Genomic DNA, 16,219 nt, shown 5'->3' with positions numbered 1-16,219 from the left:
CGTCTCAAAAAAAAAAAAAAAAAAAAGAATAAAATAAAATAAAATGTATATGGGCCAGGTGTGGTGGCTCACGCCTGTAATCCCAACACTTTGGGAGGCCGAGGTGGGCGGATCACTTGAGGTCAGGAGTTTGAGACCAGTCTGGCCAACATGGTGAAACCCCATCTCTACCAAAAATACAAAAATTAGCCGGGCATGGTGGTGCGTGCCTGTAATCCCAGACACTCGGGAGGCTGAGGCAGGAGAATGACTTGAACCCAGGAGGTGGAGGCGGCAGTGAGCCAAAATTGTGCCATTGTACTCCAGCCTGCTTACCCACCCCCCAAACATCCTTAACTAGTATTGTGAAATAGCAGTAATTAGCAAAACTCCATTTCAAAAAATAATAAGATGTATATGTATGCATGTACATGTGTATACACACACACACATCACACACACACAGACACTTTTTCCCCCACTTTCCAAAACAGAATAATAGGTATGTTTTGAATCATCATTATGAATATTTTTCTATGCTAATAAATCTCTGCATTACATACATTATATTAAGAACTATATAAAATGTCATTGCATAGATTTATTTTAACTGGTTTAGCCATTGTTTGATATTTGAGTTCTTTCTAGTTTATTTTTATGTGTGTATTTTCTAATTATTTTACTTTATTATTATTTTATTGAAACAGGGTATCATTCTGTCACCCAGGATGGAGTGCAGTAGCACAATCACAGCTTATCAAAGCCTTGACCTGCTGGGCTCAGGTGATTGTCCCACCTCAGCCTCCTGAGTAGCTAGGACTACGGGTGCCCACCACCACGCCTGACTAATTTGCGTATTTTTTGTAGAGACAAGGTTTCGCCATGTTGCCCAGGCTGGTCTTGATGGAACTACTGGGCTCAAGCGTTCTGCCCGCTTTGGTCTCCGAAGTGCTAGGATTACAGGTGTGAGTCACCATGCCTGGCCTGAGTTCTTTCTAGTTTATTTTTTGACCATCAACATCATTATACATGTGATTATTTTATTAGCCTAAACATGTAGAAAAGGAATTGCTGGACCAAAATTTGAAAGTGTCTGGTAAACACCATCAAGACTCTGAAAAGGTTTTGCCAATAATTTATGCTCTCACCAATACTATATAGTTAATTAAATTTAAGGGCCAATTCCAATAGTTAATCCTGGCATACAAATGGTTTTGGGAACACTATAAATTTGGTAGTGGAATGAGAGGAGGAAAATTGCCTCTTCAAAGAGGTAATCAATCCTAATCTTTATTTGAGTTTCTTGGAGTTCTTTAGACCTCTGGGAGTGGTCTAAGCTTAGGAAAGACTTTACTTCATACAGTTGTGGGGAATGGGCACAACTCTAGGACAATTTAACCTTAGGGCCGACCTGGGGGTAAAGCTGCCTAAGACATAAGATAGAGCCAGAATGCTAGCATTTCACATAGCTCTTAGACAAGCCCATGCCCTGGGATCTTCTGGTCCACAGACAGTCAAAGGGTAGTCAGTCTCCATTAAAATAGGAGGCAGGCAGTTAAGTTGCCGTTTCTGGCAGACTTCTAGGGACAATCTAGTCAGGCGACCCATGTTTCTACTCGAGTAAATCCTGAACATAAAGAAAAAACACTTATAAATGTATATTCTCCAAACAGACTTAAAATTCATATGGAACTCAGTCTTGCTAGTGTTTGAAAATCCTAAGACAATGAAATTACATAGGATGGTTACTATGAGCTTATTATCATTACATATTATCTCTGCAATGGCTAAAAAGAGCTCTTTATTCGTTATCAGTGTGATCTATTTAATGGCAATTGGCAAGTTTTCCTAAATAATATGAAATACTACATGTTAAGAACCCAAAAATAAAATTAAAAAAAAAAAAAGAACAACAACAACAAAAGGGTTTTAAAATTTCATAAGAAGATTGTGAGACTTTTCTTGAATTCCTCCAGCAAGGCTTTGGCTGTACAGGCATTTATTCCTTCTAACAACTGTTTTTCTTTCATTTACATTTTTTCCAGAAAATACACTTCAGCCTTGATTCTAAAAAAACAAACAAACAAAAAAAAACAAAACCATGTATAATTTCACATCTAAAGAAAAGAAATATCTGATGTTTCTAGTTCACAGTATATAGCCTATGAGCTTTATCTCAGCCTCAGTTATTAGATGACTTTCAGGGAGCTGCCGGAAACAGTCTTTTATTTAAACTGGTTTTCCTTACACGGTTATTTGACAGTTGTGTTATAGAAAGATTATTCAATATCAGCGATGTCAAAAAGCTTGGATTTCCCAAGAATTCCTGGGTGAGAGATTCTAGAAGGCAAGCCAGTGCTTTTCTACTTTAGGAATATATTTTCTTCAAATTCATGTTACTATCTTATGCCCATATTACATATGTCTGCATAATAGACCCCCATCCCTAACTTCAGAGATCTAAAAAAAAAAAAAAAAAAAAAAAAAAAAATCTGCTTGAATTTCATTTCATTTTATGTGGTTTTTTATTTCATACCATGTTCTCAATAATAGCCAAAGTGACGGCTTATGCCAAGATGCAATTTATTGCATAGATGCTTAGAACTAGCTACTTTAGGCTGGGTGCAGTGGCTCACGCCTGTAATCCCAGCACTTTGGGAGCCCAAGGTGGGTGGATCACCTGAAGACAGGAGTTCAAGACTAGCATGGCCAACATGGTGAAACCTGGTCTCTACTAAAAGTACAAAAATTAGCTGAGCGTGGTGGCAGGTGCCTGTAATTTCAGCTACTTGGAAGCTGAGGCAGGAGAATCACTTGAACCTGGGAGGCAGAGGTTGCAGTGAGCCAAGATTGTATCATTGTACTCCAGCCTGGGCAACAAGGGTGAAACTCTGTCTCAAAAAAAAAAAAAAAAAAAAAAAGACAACTAGCTACTGTAATAAAGAAATTAGATTTTTATTACTTAACCTATGCTAATTTGAAGGACGCTCTTTACATGTGACTAATTTTGGCATTCACCCAAAAACTGTTTTCAATTTAGTGTTCAAACAGAAAAATTTAGATAGTCTAATTTTCCAGCTTTTATCATGTATACATACATAGAGAATAACTAGTCCCTTAAGACATTTAAAAATGCTAGGCAGGATGCTGAGGATGCCTGGAGCAATACAAAATTATGGCAAATTATGGTATTCATAGTAAGTCATCATTTGGAATTTTTTTTCTTTTTTTTGAGACAAGGTCCTCCTCTGTCACCCAGGCTAGAGTGCAGTGGTGTGATCTCAGCTCACTGCAACCTCTGTCTCCTGGGCTCAAGCGATCCTCCCACCTCAGCCTCGCAATTAGCTGGAACCACAGGCACACACCAACACTCCAGGCTTATTTATTCATTTATTTATTTATTTATTTATTTATTTATTTTGAATTGGAGTTTTGCTCTGTCGCCTAGGCTGGAGTGCAGTGGCACAATCTCGGTTCACTGCAATTGCCACCTCCCAGGTTCAAGCAATTATTCTGCCTCAGCCTCCTGAGCAGCTGGGATTATATAAGCAAGTGCCACCACGCCTGGCTAATTCCTTTTTTTTTTTTTTCCGAGACAGAGTCTTGTTCTGACACCCAGACTGGAGTGCAATGGCACAATCTTGGCTCACTGCAACCTCCACCTCCTGGGTTCAAGCGATTCTCCTGCCTCAGCCTCCTGAATAGCTGGGATTACAGGCACGCGCCACCACACCTGGTTAATTTTTGTATTTTTAGTAGAGATGGGGTTTCATTACGTTGGCCAGGCTGGTCTTGAACTCCTGAACTCAAGTGATCCGCCTGCCTTGGCCTCCCAAAGTGCTGGGATTATAGGTGTGGGCCACCATGCCTGACTGCCCAGCTAATTTTTGTAGAGATTGGGTTTCACCATGTTAGCCAGGCTGGCCTCAAACTCTTGACCTCAGGTGATCCACCCACCTTGGCCTCCCAAAGTGCTGGGATTAAGGCGTGAGCCACCGTGCCTGGCCTAATTTTTGTATTTTTAATAGAGACAGAGTTTCACTATGTTCCCAAGCCTGGTCTCAATCTCTTGGGTTCAAGTGTTCCACCTGCTCTGGCCTCTCAAAGTGCTGGGATTACAGGAGTGAGCCGCTGTGCCCGGCCAGAAAAATTCTCAGATATTTATTTAGCCAACAAATATATATGGAATTCTTACTATATGCCAGACAATGTGCTGTATCCATACCTCAATATCTTCTCCAAAATAGGCAGTAATCAGGCAAACCATTCAATGACAACCACTATTTCCTGCCTTGATTCCCTTTGTGTACCCTTTAAATTCCCCAACAAAACAAATAAGAGTTCTCTTTTTTCTTTTTCTTTTTTTGAGATGGAGTCTTGCTCTGTCTCCCAGGCTGGAGTGCAGTGGCACATCTCAGCCCACTGCTACCTCCGCCTCCTGGGTTCAAGCAATTCTCCTGCCTCAGCCTCCTGAGTAGCTGGGATTACAGGCACATGCCACTGCGCCCAGCTAATTTTTGTATTTTTAGTAGAGATGGGGTTTCACCATCTTGGCCAGGCTTGTCTTGAACTCCTGACCTCATAATCCACCCGCCTCAGCCTCCCAAAGTGCTGGGATTACAGGAGTGAGCCACCACGCCCAGCCCAAATAAGCATCTTTATAAGTTGTTCCAGGAGCAGGTAAGCAACACCATGATAAGACGTAAGCATAATCAAACACTATTAAGCTGAGGGTTTAAAATGAAAGGTCCAGCTATACAGATGGACCAATACATTTGATTCCAGTCTCGCTTCTAAGAGGCAGACAATGTGAAAATGTGGGGCTCACAGACCAGAAGCAAACATCATCTTTAAACATCATCAATTATTGAGGGCTAAATTTCTTCAGAGCCATCCCAACCATCAGTAGAAGAAAAACAGGACAGAGCAGAGGCTGACGAAGATAGGATAAGTGAGAAGAGTTCTAAGGAACTGGGATGAGGGCAAGTCTCCACAGTTTGCTCTAGGGTAATGAAGGGGAGACTATGGCAGAAAGGCCCACTGAGGTCCACTTCACACTGTAATCAATGGTATAGTGATAGATGGGTACCTGGGTCTCCTTTCTACCTAGAAGGAACTCAGAGAAGCCACATTTCAAATATGCTTTCATTCAAATATTTTTAGAATTACTACTAGCTAAATACAATAATGCTGGAAATACAAAGCCATATAACATAGTTCCCACTTCAAGATATTATTTAGTGATGTCCTATCCACTGCCTAAGTTTTCTTCTTACTTAGAGATTCTTTTGAATTAACAAGGACTTTCATGTAAATATTTCTGTAGCTGTTATGGGACACCATCATTCATTCATGATTTAATGTGAACACTGCTTTTAAATTATGACAAAAAATAAAATCCTAGTTGAGATATCCTAGGAGAAGGATAATTTTGATTGGACAAGTCAGATGAGAAGAAGGAATACTTTTACATGTTAGGTCAGTTTCTAGAAGGCAGAAAATTCAGCCTGTTTTGAAGTTTTACTTTTCCTGCTCCATCTACCTTCTCCCACTGATAAATGAGGCCTAAGAAAGGAGGAAGCTTGGGCCGGGCACAGTGGCTCACACCTGTAATCTCAGCACTTTGGGAGGCCGAGGTGGGCGGATCACCTGAGGTCAGGAGATCGGGACCAGCCTGGCCAACATGGTGAAACCCCGTCTCTACTAAAAGTACAAAAATTAGCCAGGTGTGGTGACGCGTGCCTGTAGTCCCAGCTACTCGGGAGGCTGAGGAAGGAGAATGGCTTGAACCCGGGAGGCGGAGGTTGCAGTGACCTGAGATAGCGCCATTGCACTCCAGCCTCGGTGACAGAATAAGACTCTGTATCAAAAAAGAAAGAAAGAAGGCTTGGGATTTACTCCCTGCTTTCCTGTTAGGCTTTCCTTTCTGAGAGCCTAAGGAGCAGAGAAGGAGAACCAAGGGCAAACCTCCCCTCTTCTGTATCTCCCATCTGATCCTCAGATACCACAAGGAATTGATTCCATGGAAAAATCACAGAAAGCTTTACAGGGCGACATATGCTATTCAAGAGAAGACGAAATTTATGCAGACATAATTCTGGTGGCAGTATCAGCCCATATAGCATACTCCTGACCACCTCGTTCCATACTCCTTTCTTTTTAGAGCATAGCCCCATCTTGACTATTTGTATTAAAAGGGTAGGGCTCCAGAAATCACGTGTCTGTAACTATATTTCCACAACATTTTAATGAATATTAGAATTTTATTACATTATTGTTATTTTTAAAACAATTAGGTTGGACTGATTCAAATAAAATACAAGTATGAAAGGCTAATTAGGAGAACTTCAAGGGTAAAAAATTATAAAATCTCCCTCAAGATACAGTCAAAATACATTTAGATCTTATTTTTCTTATAAATTTGCTTCTTTGCCCTCTCTGTTCTCTACTTAGCCTTGAACAAATCACAAGCAATTATTCCCAAAGGATAAATTTCCTTTTTCAGATTAAAAAATATTTAAACATTCTAGAATAGTCACAAGCAGATTTGAGAGATTAAACACAATTGCCACTTCTTTCTTGCTTGAATGAATTCAACATCATCTATAAATAACTTGATATATTTCAAAGCATTATTTTAATGTTTTGACAGAAGCTGCATTATCAAAAAACCAATGAATTAACCACAGAAACAGGTTATGCCAGAGAAGGAAGTTATTGGTAAATAACACATTGCAATACTTTTGGCCTTACAATATGCAAATGAGTATTTCAGAAATTCTAAGCACCTCTCATAGGCTTAAATAACACTGAAAAAGATCAGCCTTTCACCTTCTTAATCTTATTCTTCATAACATCAATTTAGCAATGGCAGATAATTTCCAGACATAGAAATTATGAAGATAATAGCTAAACCAAATTTTCTGTGTAACTTCCCCAACTCTGATGTCCCAGTAAGAAGGATGTGTAACTGCTTTATACCTGTTGATACATCTCAGCTGTTAGGCCTTGCCCATATTTTTCAATACATCACTCGACCTGAAAAACTTATTTTTATCGAAAACTTTTATAACATTTTCATTAGATGGAATGGCACTGATCGGCACCACACTTTCCAAGTCACATACACTTTGTGATCTGCTCTTGACTTCAGCATGGCAAGAGAAATAAGATATTATACAACTTCACTTGAATGCTATTGTAATATCTCAAAAGGCTTGTATATTTGTGAGAAAGATGCATCATAATGAGGATGTAGCTTAATTTTCAGTAAATCAAATCTGGCTACTGTGAAAACACTTAATTTCAGTTTCTCCACTGATTCTCTGAAATCTAAAGAGATAATCAAAATGAGAATACAATGAATTATGCCAGATTTTCATTAAGTCTGCCTCCAAACTTTAAAGCCCTGGGTACCAAACATTTTTGCTTTGATTTTTCTGGGAGCTTTTCAAAGATTAATAGTAAACAGTAAGGAAGTTGCTTAATGATATACTAGTATATACATATACATGTATATGTATATACTAGTATATACATATACATGTATATGTATATACTAGTATATACATATACATATATATATATAGATATATATATATTTTTTTTTTTTTTTTTTTTTGAGACAGAGTCTTGCTTTGTTGCCCAGGCTGGGGTGCAGTGCCGTGATCTCAGCTCACTGCCGGATCACTAACCTCTGCCTCCCGGGTTCAAGCGATTCTTGTTTCTCAGCTCCCAAATAGCTGGGATTATAGGCACTCACCACCATACCCAGGTAATTTTTGTATTTTTAGTAGCAACAAGGTTTCACCATGTTGGCCAGGCTGGTCTCCAACTCCTGACCTCAAGTGATCTTCCTGCCTCGGCCTCCCAAAGTGCTGGGATTACAAGCATGAGCCACTGTGCCCAATTATAAATGTTTTATTATTGCCTCCCCATCAAGCTATCTAGAATTGTTTTCATGTTATTAGCCCACAGGGTTAATAACTTTAGATCAAACATATATGAAGACAAAGAACACACAAAAATATTTCATAATTGTCAATGGCCAAGGGCCAAATTCTAAGTTATATTACCATTACCTAGTGAATCTTAGCATTAGTAAGAATGATCCAAGTCAATAAATAATATTTAGCATTCCAAAGAAATTCTGATAATCCTTCTCTATATCTAGTTATGCAGAAAAATCTCTGACTTCTGTGTATAAAATTTAAGACCATCAGCTAATGTTCCAGTTGGTTAGTGCAGAGAAGTAAGCTACTTATAACCATGCTTGTTTATTCCCACTCAATTCTTATTAACTTACTTTAAGAATCAGCAGTCCTTGGAAATTATTTAATAATAATTATTAACCGTCTCTTCATGTTGCCTAGAATGAATATGAATTCATTTTATTAATGAGTAGTTATCTAGTAAATACTTAATGTTCTATTTAATATGGATGCTATGGCTCATGCTGAAAATTCTTCAAGTTAATTCATCAAAGCTGATTAGACAGATAGGGTTTAAAGCAATAGAATGTATGAGTTAGAAGTAAAAAGGGGATACAAATATATGAATTCTGAATTATAAGAAACCAAGCTTGTTTGGGAATAGATTAATTAAAATACATATTTTCCTCATTTCACTGGTACCGGGTACAGACTGAAGACATCAATAGCTATAAGGATATCAACAGCAAAGTAGAGTCTTAAGTTTGCTAAAGTTTTTTTTTTTTTAATAAAATGAAAAAAACAACATATGTTATATTCTTGCTCTGTTACCTTGCCACCATGCTTAATATAGATATGTCTGTAGTGAATATCATTACAAATTTATAATCAGTCATGCAGCTTATATTCTAGATTGGAAAATGGACAATAACAGTATAAAATATAAATTATATGGAATGTTAAATAGTGATATGTGCCAAGGAGAAAAAATAAAGAAAGAGGTTTAGGAGATGTGTGTTGTATGAGTGAAATGGAATAAAAGGTGTTTAAACGTGTAGGTTGGCCAAGGAAGGCCCATTACCCGAATCACGTACAGAGAAGAGTAAGAAATTCATGCCACTGCTCATTGTAAGCACAAGATATTTCTGCCAGATTGATTGTTATTCTGGATACGTGTCCTAGAAACTCTTACTTAGAAAAACCAAACTTCCGAAAGTTTAAATAAGAAGAATTAACTCTAATGGAAGAAATTATATTGCATAACATGCTTTCTTAAGAAAAACAGCTTTCTTAATTTTATTTTTAAGTCGAGAAAAAAACCCAGATGATTTCCTATATGTAGTTGTTGACTTTTATTTTAGACCACATAGTAGTTCATAAGCTACTTTGAGGATTCAAGTTCAATCCATTAGGGCACAGTGTTCATATTCTTCAAAATGATGGCGATTTCTTGAACACCTATGAGTTCATTAACTTTGTTTTGTTGTTGTTGTTTTTTTTGTTTTTTTTTTTGAGTCAGTCTCACTCTATCCCCCAGGCTGGAGTGCAGTGGCACAACCTCAGCTCACTGCAACCTCTGCTTCCCAGGTTTAAGCAATTTTCCTACCTCAGCCTCCTGAGTAGCTGGGACTACAGGTATGTATAACCATGCCCAGCTAATTTTTGTATTTTTTAGTGGAGATGGGGTTTCGCCATGTTGGCCAGGCTGGTCTCGAACTCCTGACCTCAAATGATCTGCCCACCTCAGCCTCCCAAAGTGCTGAGATTACAGGCGTGAGCCACCGTGCCCAGCCTGAGTCTGTTAACTTTGAATGAAAACAGCTCCTCAGAAATATGGCGGTCCCACAGCATCTGGCTGAAGCCCTTCGCACTGTTCTAGCTGGTTTTCTGTGGCCCTGCTATCCACCAGAGTAACAGACGAATGCATATGCTAATATACTTTCCCTATTCCCAAGCCACTCCCTGGCAAAGATTTTCCTTAGGGTATTGGGTGCCCTCTCACAGATGACTTGGGAACCATTTAGTGTATTTAGACTGTAATGATCCATTGTTACCCACAAGAAAGGAGATTCACTGAGTGCCTCATTTCCTGTCATCCTAGCGGCAATCTGAACATGGGAAAGAACTGATCTCAGTGTCATTTCTCATATTTCTCCCCATCTTGTTATAATAGATAAAGTAGACAATGCAGTGTGCAAAACTCAGATTGTAAGGATGCTTGAACTGCCCATTATCTATAGGAGAGTTTGTGACCAGCCTTTCCGTAGTTCAGCCTTAGAGAAAGAAGCAGCACTAAAGTTATAGCTTAACACTGCTGAATATGTGACCACAGCAGTAATGTCAAGTGACAGGAGCCCAGATGCCGGGGTTGGCCTGGGTTCAAATCCTAAACTGTCTCCTTACTCACTGTGGGTCTAGGGACAGGTTCTTTAACCCTCTGTATGCCTCAATTTCCTCATTTGTAAAATGAAAGTAACAATAGCATAAACATTATAGGGTTGATTTGAGGAAAATATGTCACTGGAGTCTCAGAGGGAGAGGAAGGGAGATCATAGAAAAAGTATTTGAAGAAACATATAAAGGCACAGGTCTAAAAAGCTCAATGAACCCAAAGACAAGAAACATGAAGAAAACTGCATCAAGGCACATCATAATTAAAAAGAACATGTGCCAAAAATAAACGAGTGGTTCTCAGACAGGGATGATTCTTTCCCACCCCCAGCACATAGACGACATTTAGCAATATCTGGAGACAGTTTTGCTTGTCATAGCTGGGGGAGGGTGTAGGCTGTGCTGCTGGCATCTAGCAAATAGAGGTCAGGAATGTTGCTAAATATCCTAAAGTGAACTGGACAGCCCTCACAATAATGAATTATCTGCCCAAAAGATCAACAGTGCTAAGAGTGAGAAATCCTAAAGGCATGTTATAATCAAACGTTTAAAACCAGTGGTAATATCAGGCAAGAGAAAAAAATAAAAGGCATCCAAATAGGAAAATAAGAAGCCACATTATCTCTTCGCTGACAATACGATTCTATACCTAGAAAACCCAAAATACTCTGCCAAAAGGCTCCTAGACCTGAAAAATGACTTTACTAAACTTTCAGGATACAAAATCGATGTACAAAAATCAGTAGCATTTTTACACACCAATAACTTTCAAGCTGAGAGCCAAATCAAGAACTCAATTCCATTTACAATAGACACACACACACACACATACACCCTAGGAATATACATGACCAAGAAGGTGAAAGATCTCTACAAGGAGGACTACAAAATACTGCTGAAAGAAATCAGAAATGATACAACCAAATGGAAAAACATGCCATACCCATGGGTTGGCAGAATTAATGTTGTTAAAATGACCATACTGCCCAAAGGAATCTACAGATTCAATGCTATTCCTAATAAATTACCAATGTCATTTTTCACAAAATCAGAAAAAAACTATTCTAAAGTTCATATGGAATCAAAAAAGAGCCTGAATAGCCAAAGCAATCCTAAGCAAAAGAGGAAACCCCGAGGTATCACATTACAAACTATACTATAAAGCTACAGTAACCAAAACAGCATGGTCCTGGTACAAAAACAGACACATAGACCAATGAAATAGAATAGAAAACCCGGAAATAAAGCTGTACACTTACAACCATCTGATTTTCAACTAAGCTGACAAAAATAAACAATGGAGAAAGGACTCCCTATTTAATAAATGGTGCAGAGATAACTAGCTAGCCATATGCAGAAGAATGAAACTGGACCCCTACCTTGCACCATATATAAAAATTAACTCAAGATGGATTAAAGATTGAAATGTAGGACCTCAAACTATAAAAATCCTAGAAGAAAACCTAGGAAATACCATTCTAGACATCAACTTTGGGGTGAAATTTATGAGTTATTCCCCAAAAGCAATTTCAACAAAGGCAAAAATTGACAAGTGAGACCTAATTAAACTAAAGAGTCTCCGCATAGCAAAAGAAACCATCAACAAAGTAAACAGACAAACTACAGAATGGGGGAAAATATTCACAAACTATGCATCTGACAATGGTCTAACATCCAGAATCTATAAGGAGCTTAAATAACTCAACAAGCAAAAAAACAAATAACCCCATTAAAAGTGGGCAAAGGACATGGACAGATCCTTCCCAAAAGAAGACACATAAGCAGCCAACAAACATGAAAAAATGCTCAATATCACTAATCATCAGAGAAATGCAAATCAAAGCTACAATGAGATGCCATCTCACATCAGTCAGAATGGCTATCATTATTATTATTATTTTTTTTTTTTTGAGATGGAGTTTTGCACTGTCTCCCAGGCTGGAGTGCAGTGGAGTGTGATCTCAGCTCACTGCAACCTCCACCTCCCAGGTTCAAGTGATTCTCCTGCCTTAGCCTCCTGAGTAGCTGGGATTACAGGCGCCCACCACCACACCTGGCTAATTTTTGTATTTTTTTTTATTAGAGATGGGGTTTCACCATGTTGGCCAGGCTGATCTTGAACTCCTGACCTCAAGTGATTTGCCCGCGTTGGCCTCCCAAAATGCTGGAATTATAGGCATGAGCTACCATGCCCAGCCCAGAATGGCTATTATTAAAAACACAAAAGAGATGCTGACGAGGCTGCAGAGAAAAGGTAATCCTTATACACTGTTGGTGGGAACGTAAATTAGTTCAGCCACTGTGGAAACCAGTTTGGCTATTTCTCAAAGAACTACAAACAGAACTACCATTCGACCCAGTAATCCCATTACTGGATACATACCTAAAGGAAAATAAATCGTTCTACCAAAAAGACACATGCACTGGTATGTTCATCGCAGATTTATTCATAATAGCAAAGACACGGAATCAACTTAGGTGCCCATCATTGGTGGACTGGATAAAGAAAATGTGGTACACAACACTATGGAATACTACACAGTCATGAACAAGAATGAAATAATGTCCTTTGCAGCAACATAGATGTAGCCAGAGGCCATAATCCTAAGTGAATTAACATAGGAACAGAAAACCAAATACTGCACGCTCTCATTTATAAGTGAGAGCTAAACACTGGGTACATGTGGACATAAAGATGGGAACAACTGACACTAGGGACTACTACAGAGGGTAGAGGGGGAGGGAGACAAGGGCTGAAAACCTACCTATTGGGTACTATGCTCACCATCTGGGAATGAAATCATTCATACCCAAACGTCAGCATCACCCAATATCATGTAACAAACTTGCATATGTACTCTCTGAATCTAAAATAAAAGCTGAAATTATAAAAACAAAAAACAAGCAAAAAAAAAAAACTAGTGATAAAGAGAGTCTTAAAATCATACCCTGATTCTATTTTCTTCATTCCTGACAAACATAGAAAGTAACTTACAAAGTAAGCACTTTATTGTAAATCACTCACCACATTCAAACTAGGAATTGAGCACCATAAAGTAAATGTGCTGGGAATGGCAGAGCTACTTGGAGGGGTTTCTAGAACCCAAGGGTCATTGTGACTTTTTAAAAACATGCTTTTAAGTGGTTAAGGGAGCTACGCGATGTACCAGATACTCTGAAGGTTCTGTTCTGTGTTCCTTCTGACATTTGGAAAGATATGAAGGTAACAGGACTAAGCAGTGGATACACGTTCAAAGCTTATTTCAGCTCAACAAACATTTGCTAGAACTACTTACAAGTATACATTATATACCAATGCAGTTCTCTTCATTTAATGCCATAGTCTTTCTGCTACATCACGCCTATTTGCTGTATAATAAATTCTGTCCAAAGTCACAAAAATGTTTTAAAAATTCCCACCAATTTGGGTCATTTTTTTTAAAAAGATAAGGTTTATGGATCTTTAAAAATCAGACACAAAGTAACATGTTGTGACGGAATAAAAAAATAAAAACCAAGACAGATTTCCACTAAATATTAGGCACTAAACTATTAATAGCTACTTTATATTCATAATGTCATCATTCTCAAATAAATAATTTGGATTTGATATTACTGCCCTCTTCATTTTACAGACACAACAGAAGAACAAATCTATTGTCTTCCCCCAAATCACAAGCTAAGAAATGGTTGGGCTAGGATCTGAACTAGAGATGCTTTTAAAAGCACATTATGATCTTAAGTTGTATGTTGTTGGAGTTATTTTGGATTTTCATAACAAATCAATGTGTGTTTTCATTGCCAGGGTACTGCTCCACCGTATGAATTTATTTAGACACTTTGGTGCCCCAAAGTCAGCTGTGGCAAGGCATATATATATATATATATATAATTTCCTTGTCAATCCTTACACACTTACACAGAGGAATAAGAATGAAAGTGGTCACAGTCATGGCAGGACATGTATATGCCACTTATTAAAAACTATCTTCTGGTAGCTTTATGTTTACAAATGGCTGGCTTGGAGAAGGTGAAAAAGAGAGGGTTATTTTTGTTTGATATGTCCCAGACCAAAAAAAAAAAAACTGAAAATCACTTATTTCAAACATACAAATCTGAACTCTGGTTCACCTTAGGTAGATTTTAATAGACTACACATGGAGAGCTATGAACATAACATTTTGTTTAGTTTTTCTGAATGGTTAAAAAAAGTCACACCAAAAAGTAATAAAATTTAAAATCACTTAGAGTAGCATACTAATCAACAAAGCTATTGATAGTTTTAAAAAATCAGAAACTCCTCAATGCTCTAAGTGAGTCAAAATTGAGTTTTGTGTCTTCAGAAGTACTCCTCCAAGGTTAAAAAACAAATATTCAACTCAATTAGGTCAACCAAGCCAATTTTCTTCTTTAGTGGAGGAAATGATAGATCAAAATATGTTTTATTGGAGAAGCAGTAAGTTAATGAAGGATGTAGTAGTAGGCAATGCATGACTCACCTTGACAGAATATAGAGTGACAGACAGTTAAAGGTAGATGTCACTTCTTAGTTTTTTTGCAGCTGTTGTTTTTGAGACAGGGTGTCACTCTGTTGCCCAGGCTGGAGTGTGGTGGCCTCATCTCAGCTCACTGCAACCTCTGCCTCCCAGGTTCAGGCTATCCTCCCACTTCAGCCTCCTGAATAGCTAGGATTACACGTACGCTTTTGTAGAGATGGGGTTTCACCACATTGCCCAGGCTGGTCTTGAACTCCCAAGTTCAAGTGATCTGCCCACCTTGACCTCCCAAAGTTCTGGAATTACAAGTGTGAGCCACTGTGCCCGGGCGTTTTGTTTTGTTTTCAACTTTACTTTGATACTTTAGTTTTCTCTTTTTTCTGCCTCTCTCAGGTGGTTCTATACACAAGTTATAGTAAATTAAAAACAAATGAAATTTTATGTAACTTATAATTCATTATAATTCATTAACTCTACCAATATGTCTTGTTTTATAAACATATAAACAATTATGTTTATAGTCCTGTATCCGCTCTACAAATGGAAAAAGAAAACGTTTATACTTACTGGAAAGAACAGTTGTGAGGAAAATGTAGTCTGAAAAGGATATGAGCCCACATTCTCCAAGGGTGTAAAATATACTGCCTTCATCAGCAAATTTTTCTCGTTCCTGGGAAATTTTCTATAAAATGTATGGGTCCCACCAAAAGACAAAAATATATAAGTGAATTAGAATATAAATAGTAAGAGATGAATCACCATTTATCTGACAGTTTTATGCTATTTATCATAAGCGTTTCTCTCATGGCCATTCAAAATCAATGGATCCTTTACAGTTTTCAAGATGATGAAAATTTCAAGACAAAAATTATGTTTTCATTTCAACACTAGTTCAGTATGAACATTGGAAAATAATTTCATTGTTAGAACCCTCTGCCACTGCACATATACAGGCCCACTTTAGAACAGGTTTTGTTTCTTAGTTTGAAAAACAATCCACCTTCTTCTACAGAGGTATAAGTGGTAGTAAACAAATAAACAAACACATGAAAAAACTAAAAGGAAACCAGTTTTGTCCAAGAAAACCTAGACTGATAGTGATTAGAAAGAAAGAAGTGAGCAACTATTTCCAAGGCCTATACAAATGCTCAGAAAACTAATTTCTGAAAAACTAATTTTACTTTATAACCCCAAGAATCTTAGCTTCAGAATACAGAACAATATGCAGAGTGAATAGCATCTATGAAATATAATGCCAAATCAGTCATACACACTTTCGGCACAATTTAATCATATCTACTGTTACTTTAATGGAGGCTCCTAAATGTCAGCTATTTGATGAAACTGTCTCCTACAACTTAGTTTTTACTCTAAATATATATTTCTTTTCTTTAATCTATAAATCTCACAAAGAAAGTTAGT

The 16,219-nt window shown here is 37.8% G+C and overlaps 1 protein-coding gene across 6 annotated transcripts in view; it reads right to left on the bottom strand.

Moving 5' to 3' along the window:
• The window catches only part of LOC129481027 (calcium uptake protein 1, mitochondrial), a 272,554-nt gene that overhangs the window by 133,386 nt on the left and 122,949 nt on the right, over window positions 1–16,219 (bottom strand). For all 6 annotated transcript variants that reach the window (XM_055275815.2, XM_063637578.1, XM_055275811.2 and 3 more), the window contains one exon: window positions 15,365–15,479. In XM_055275815.2, the coding sequence (XP_055131790.1) occupies window positions 15,365–15,479 (115 nt within the window). The remainder of the gene's footprint in view (window positions 1–15,364; window positions 15,480–16,219) is intronic.

The sequence above is a fragment of the Symphalangus syndactylus genome, chromosome 4 (assembly GCF_028878055.3).
Source record: "Symphalangus syndactylus isolate Jambi chromosome 4, NHGRI_mSymSyn1-v2.1_pri, whole genome shotgun sequence".
Taxonomy (NCBI): domain Eukaryota; kingdom Metazoa; phylum Chordata; class Mammalia; order Primates; family Hylobatidae; genus Symphalangus; species Symphalangus syndactylus.
This window is presented reverse-complemented; position numbering and strand designations above follow the sequence as displayed.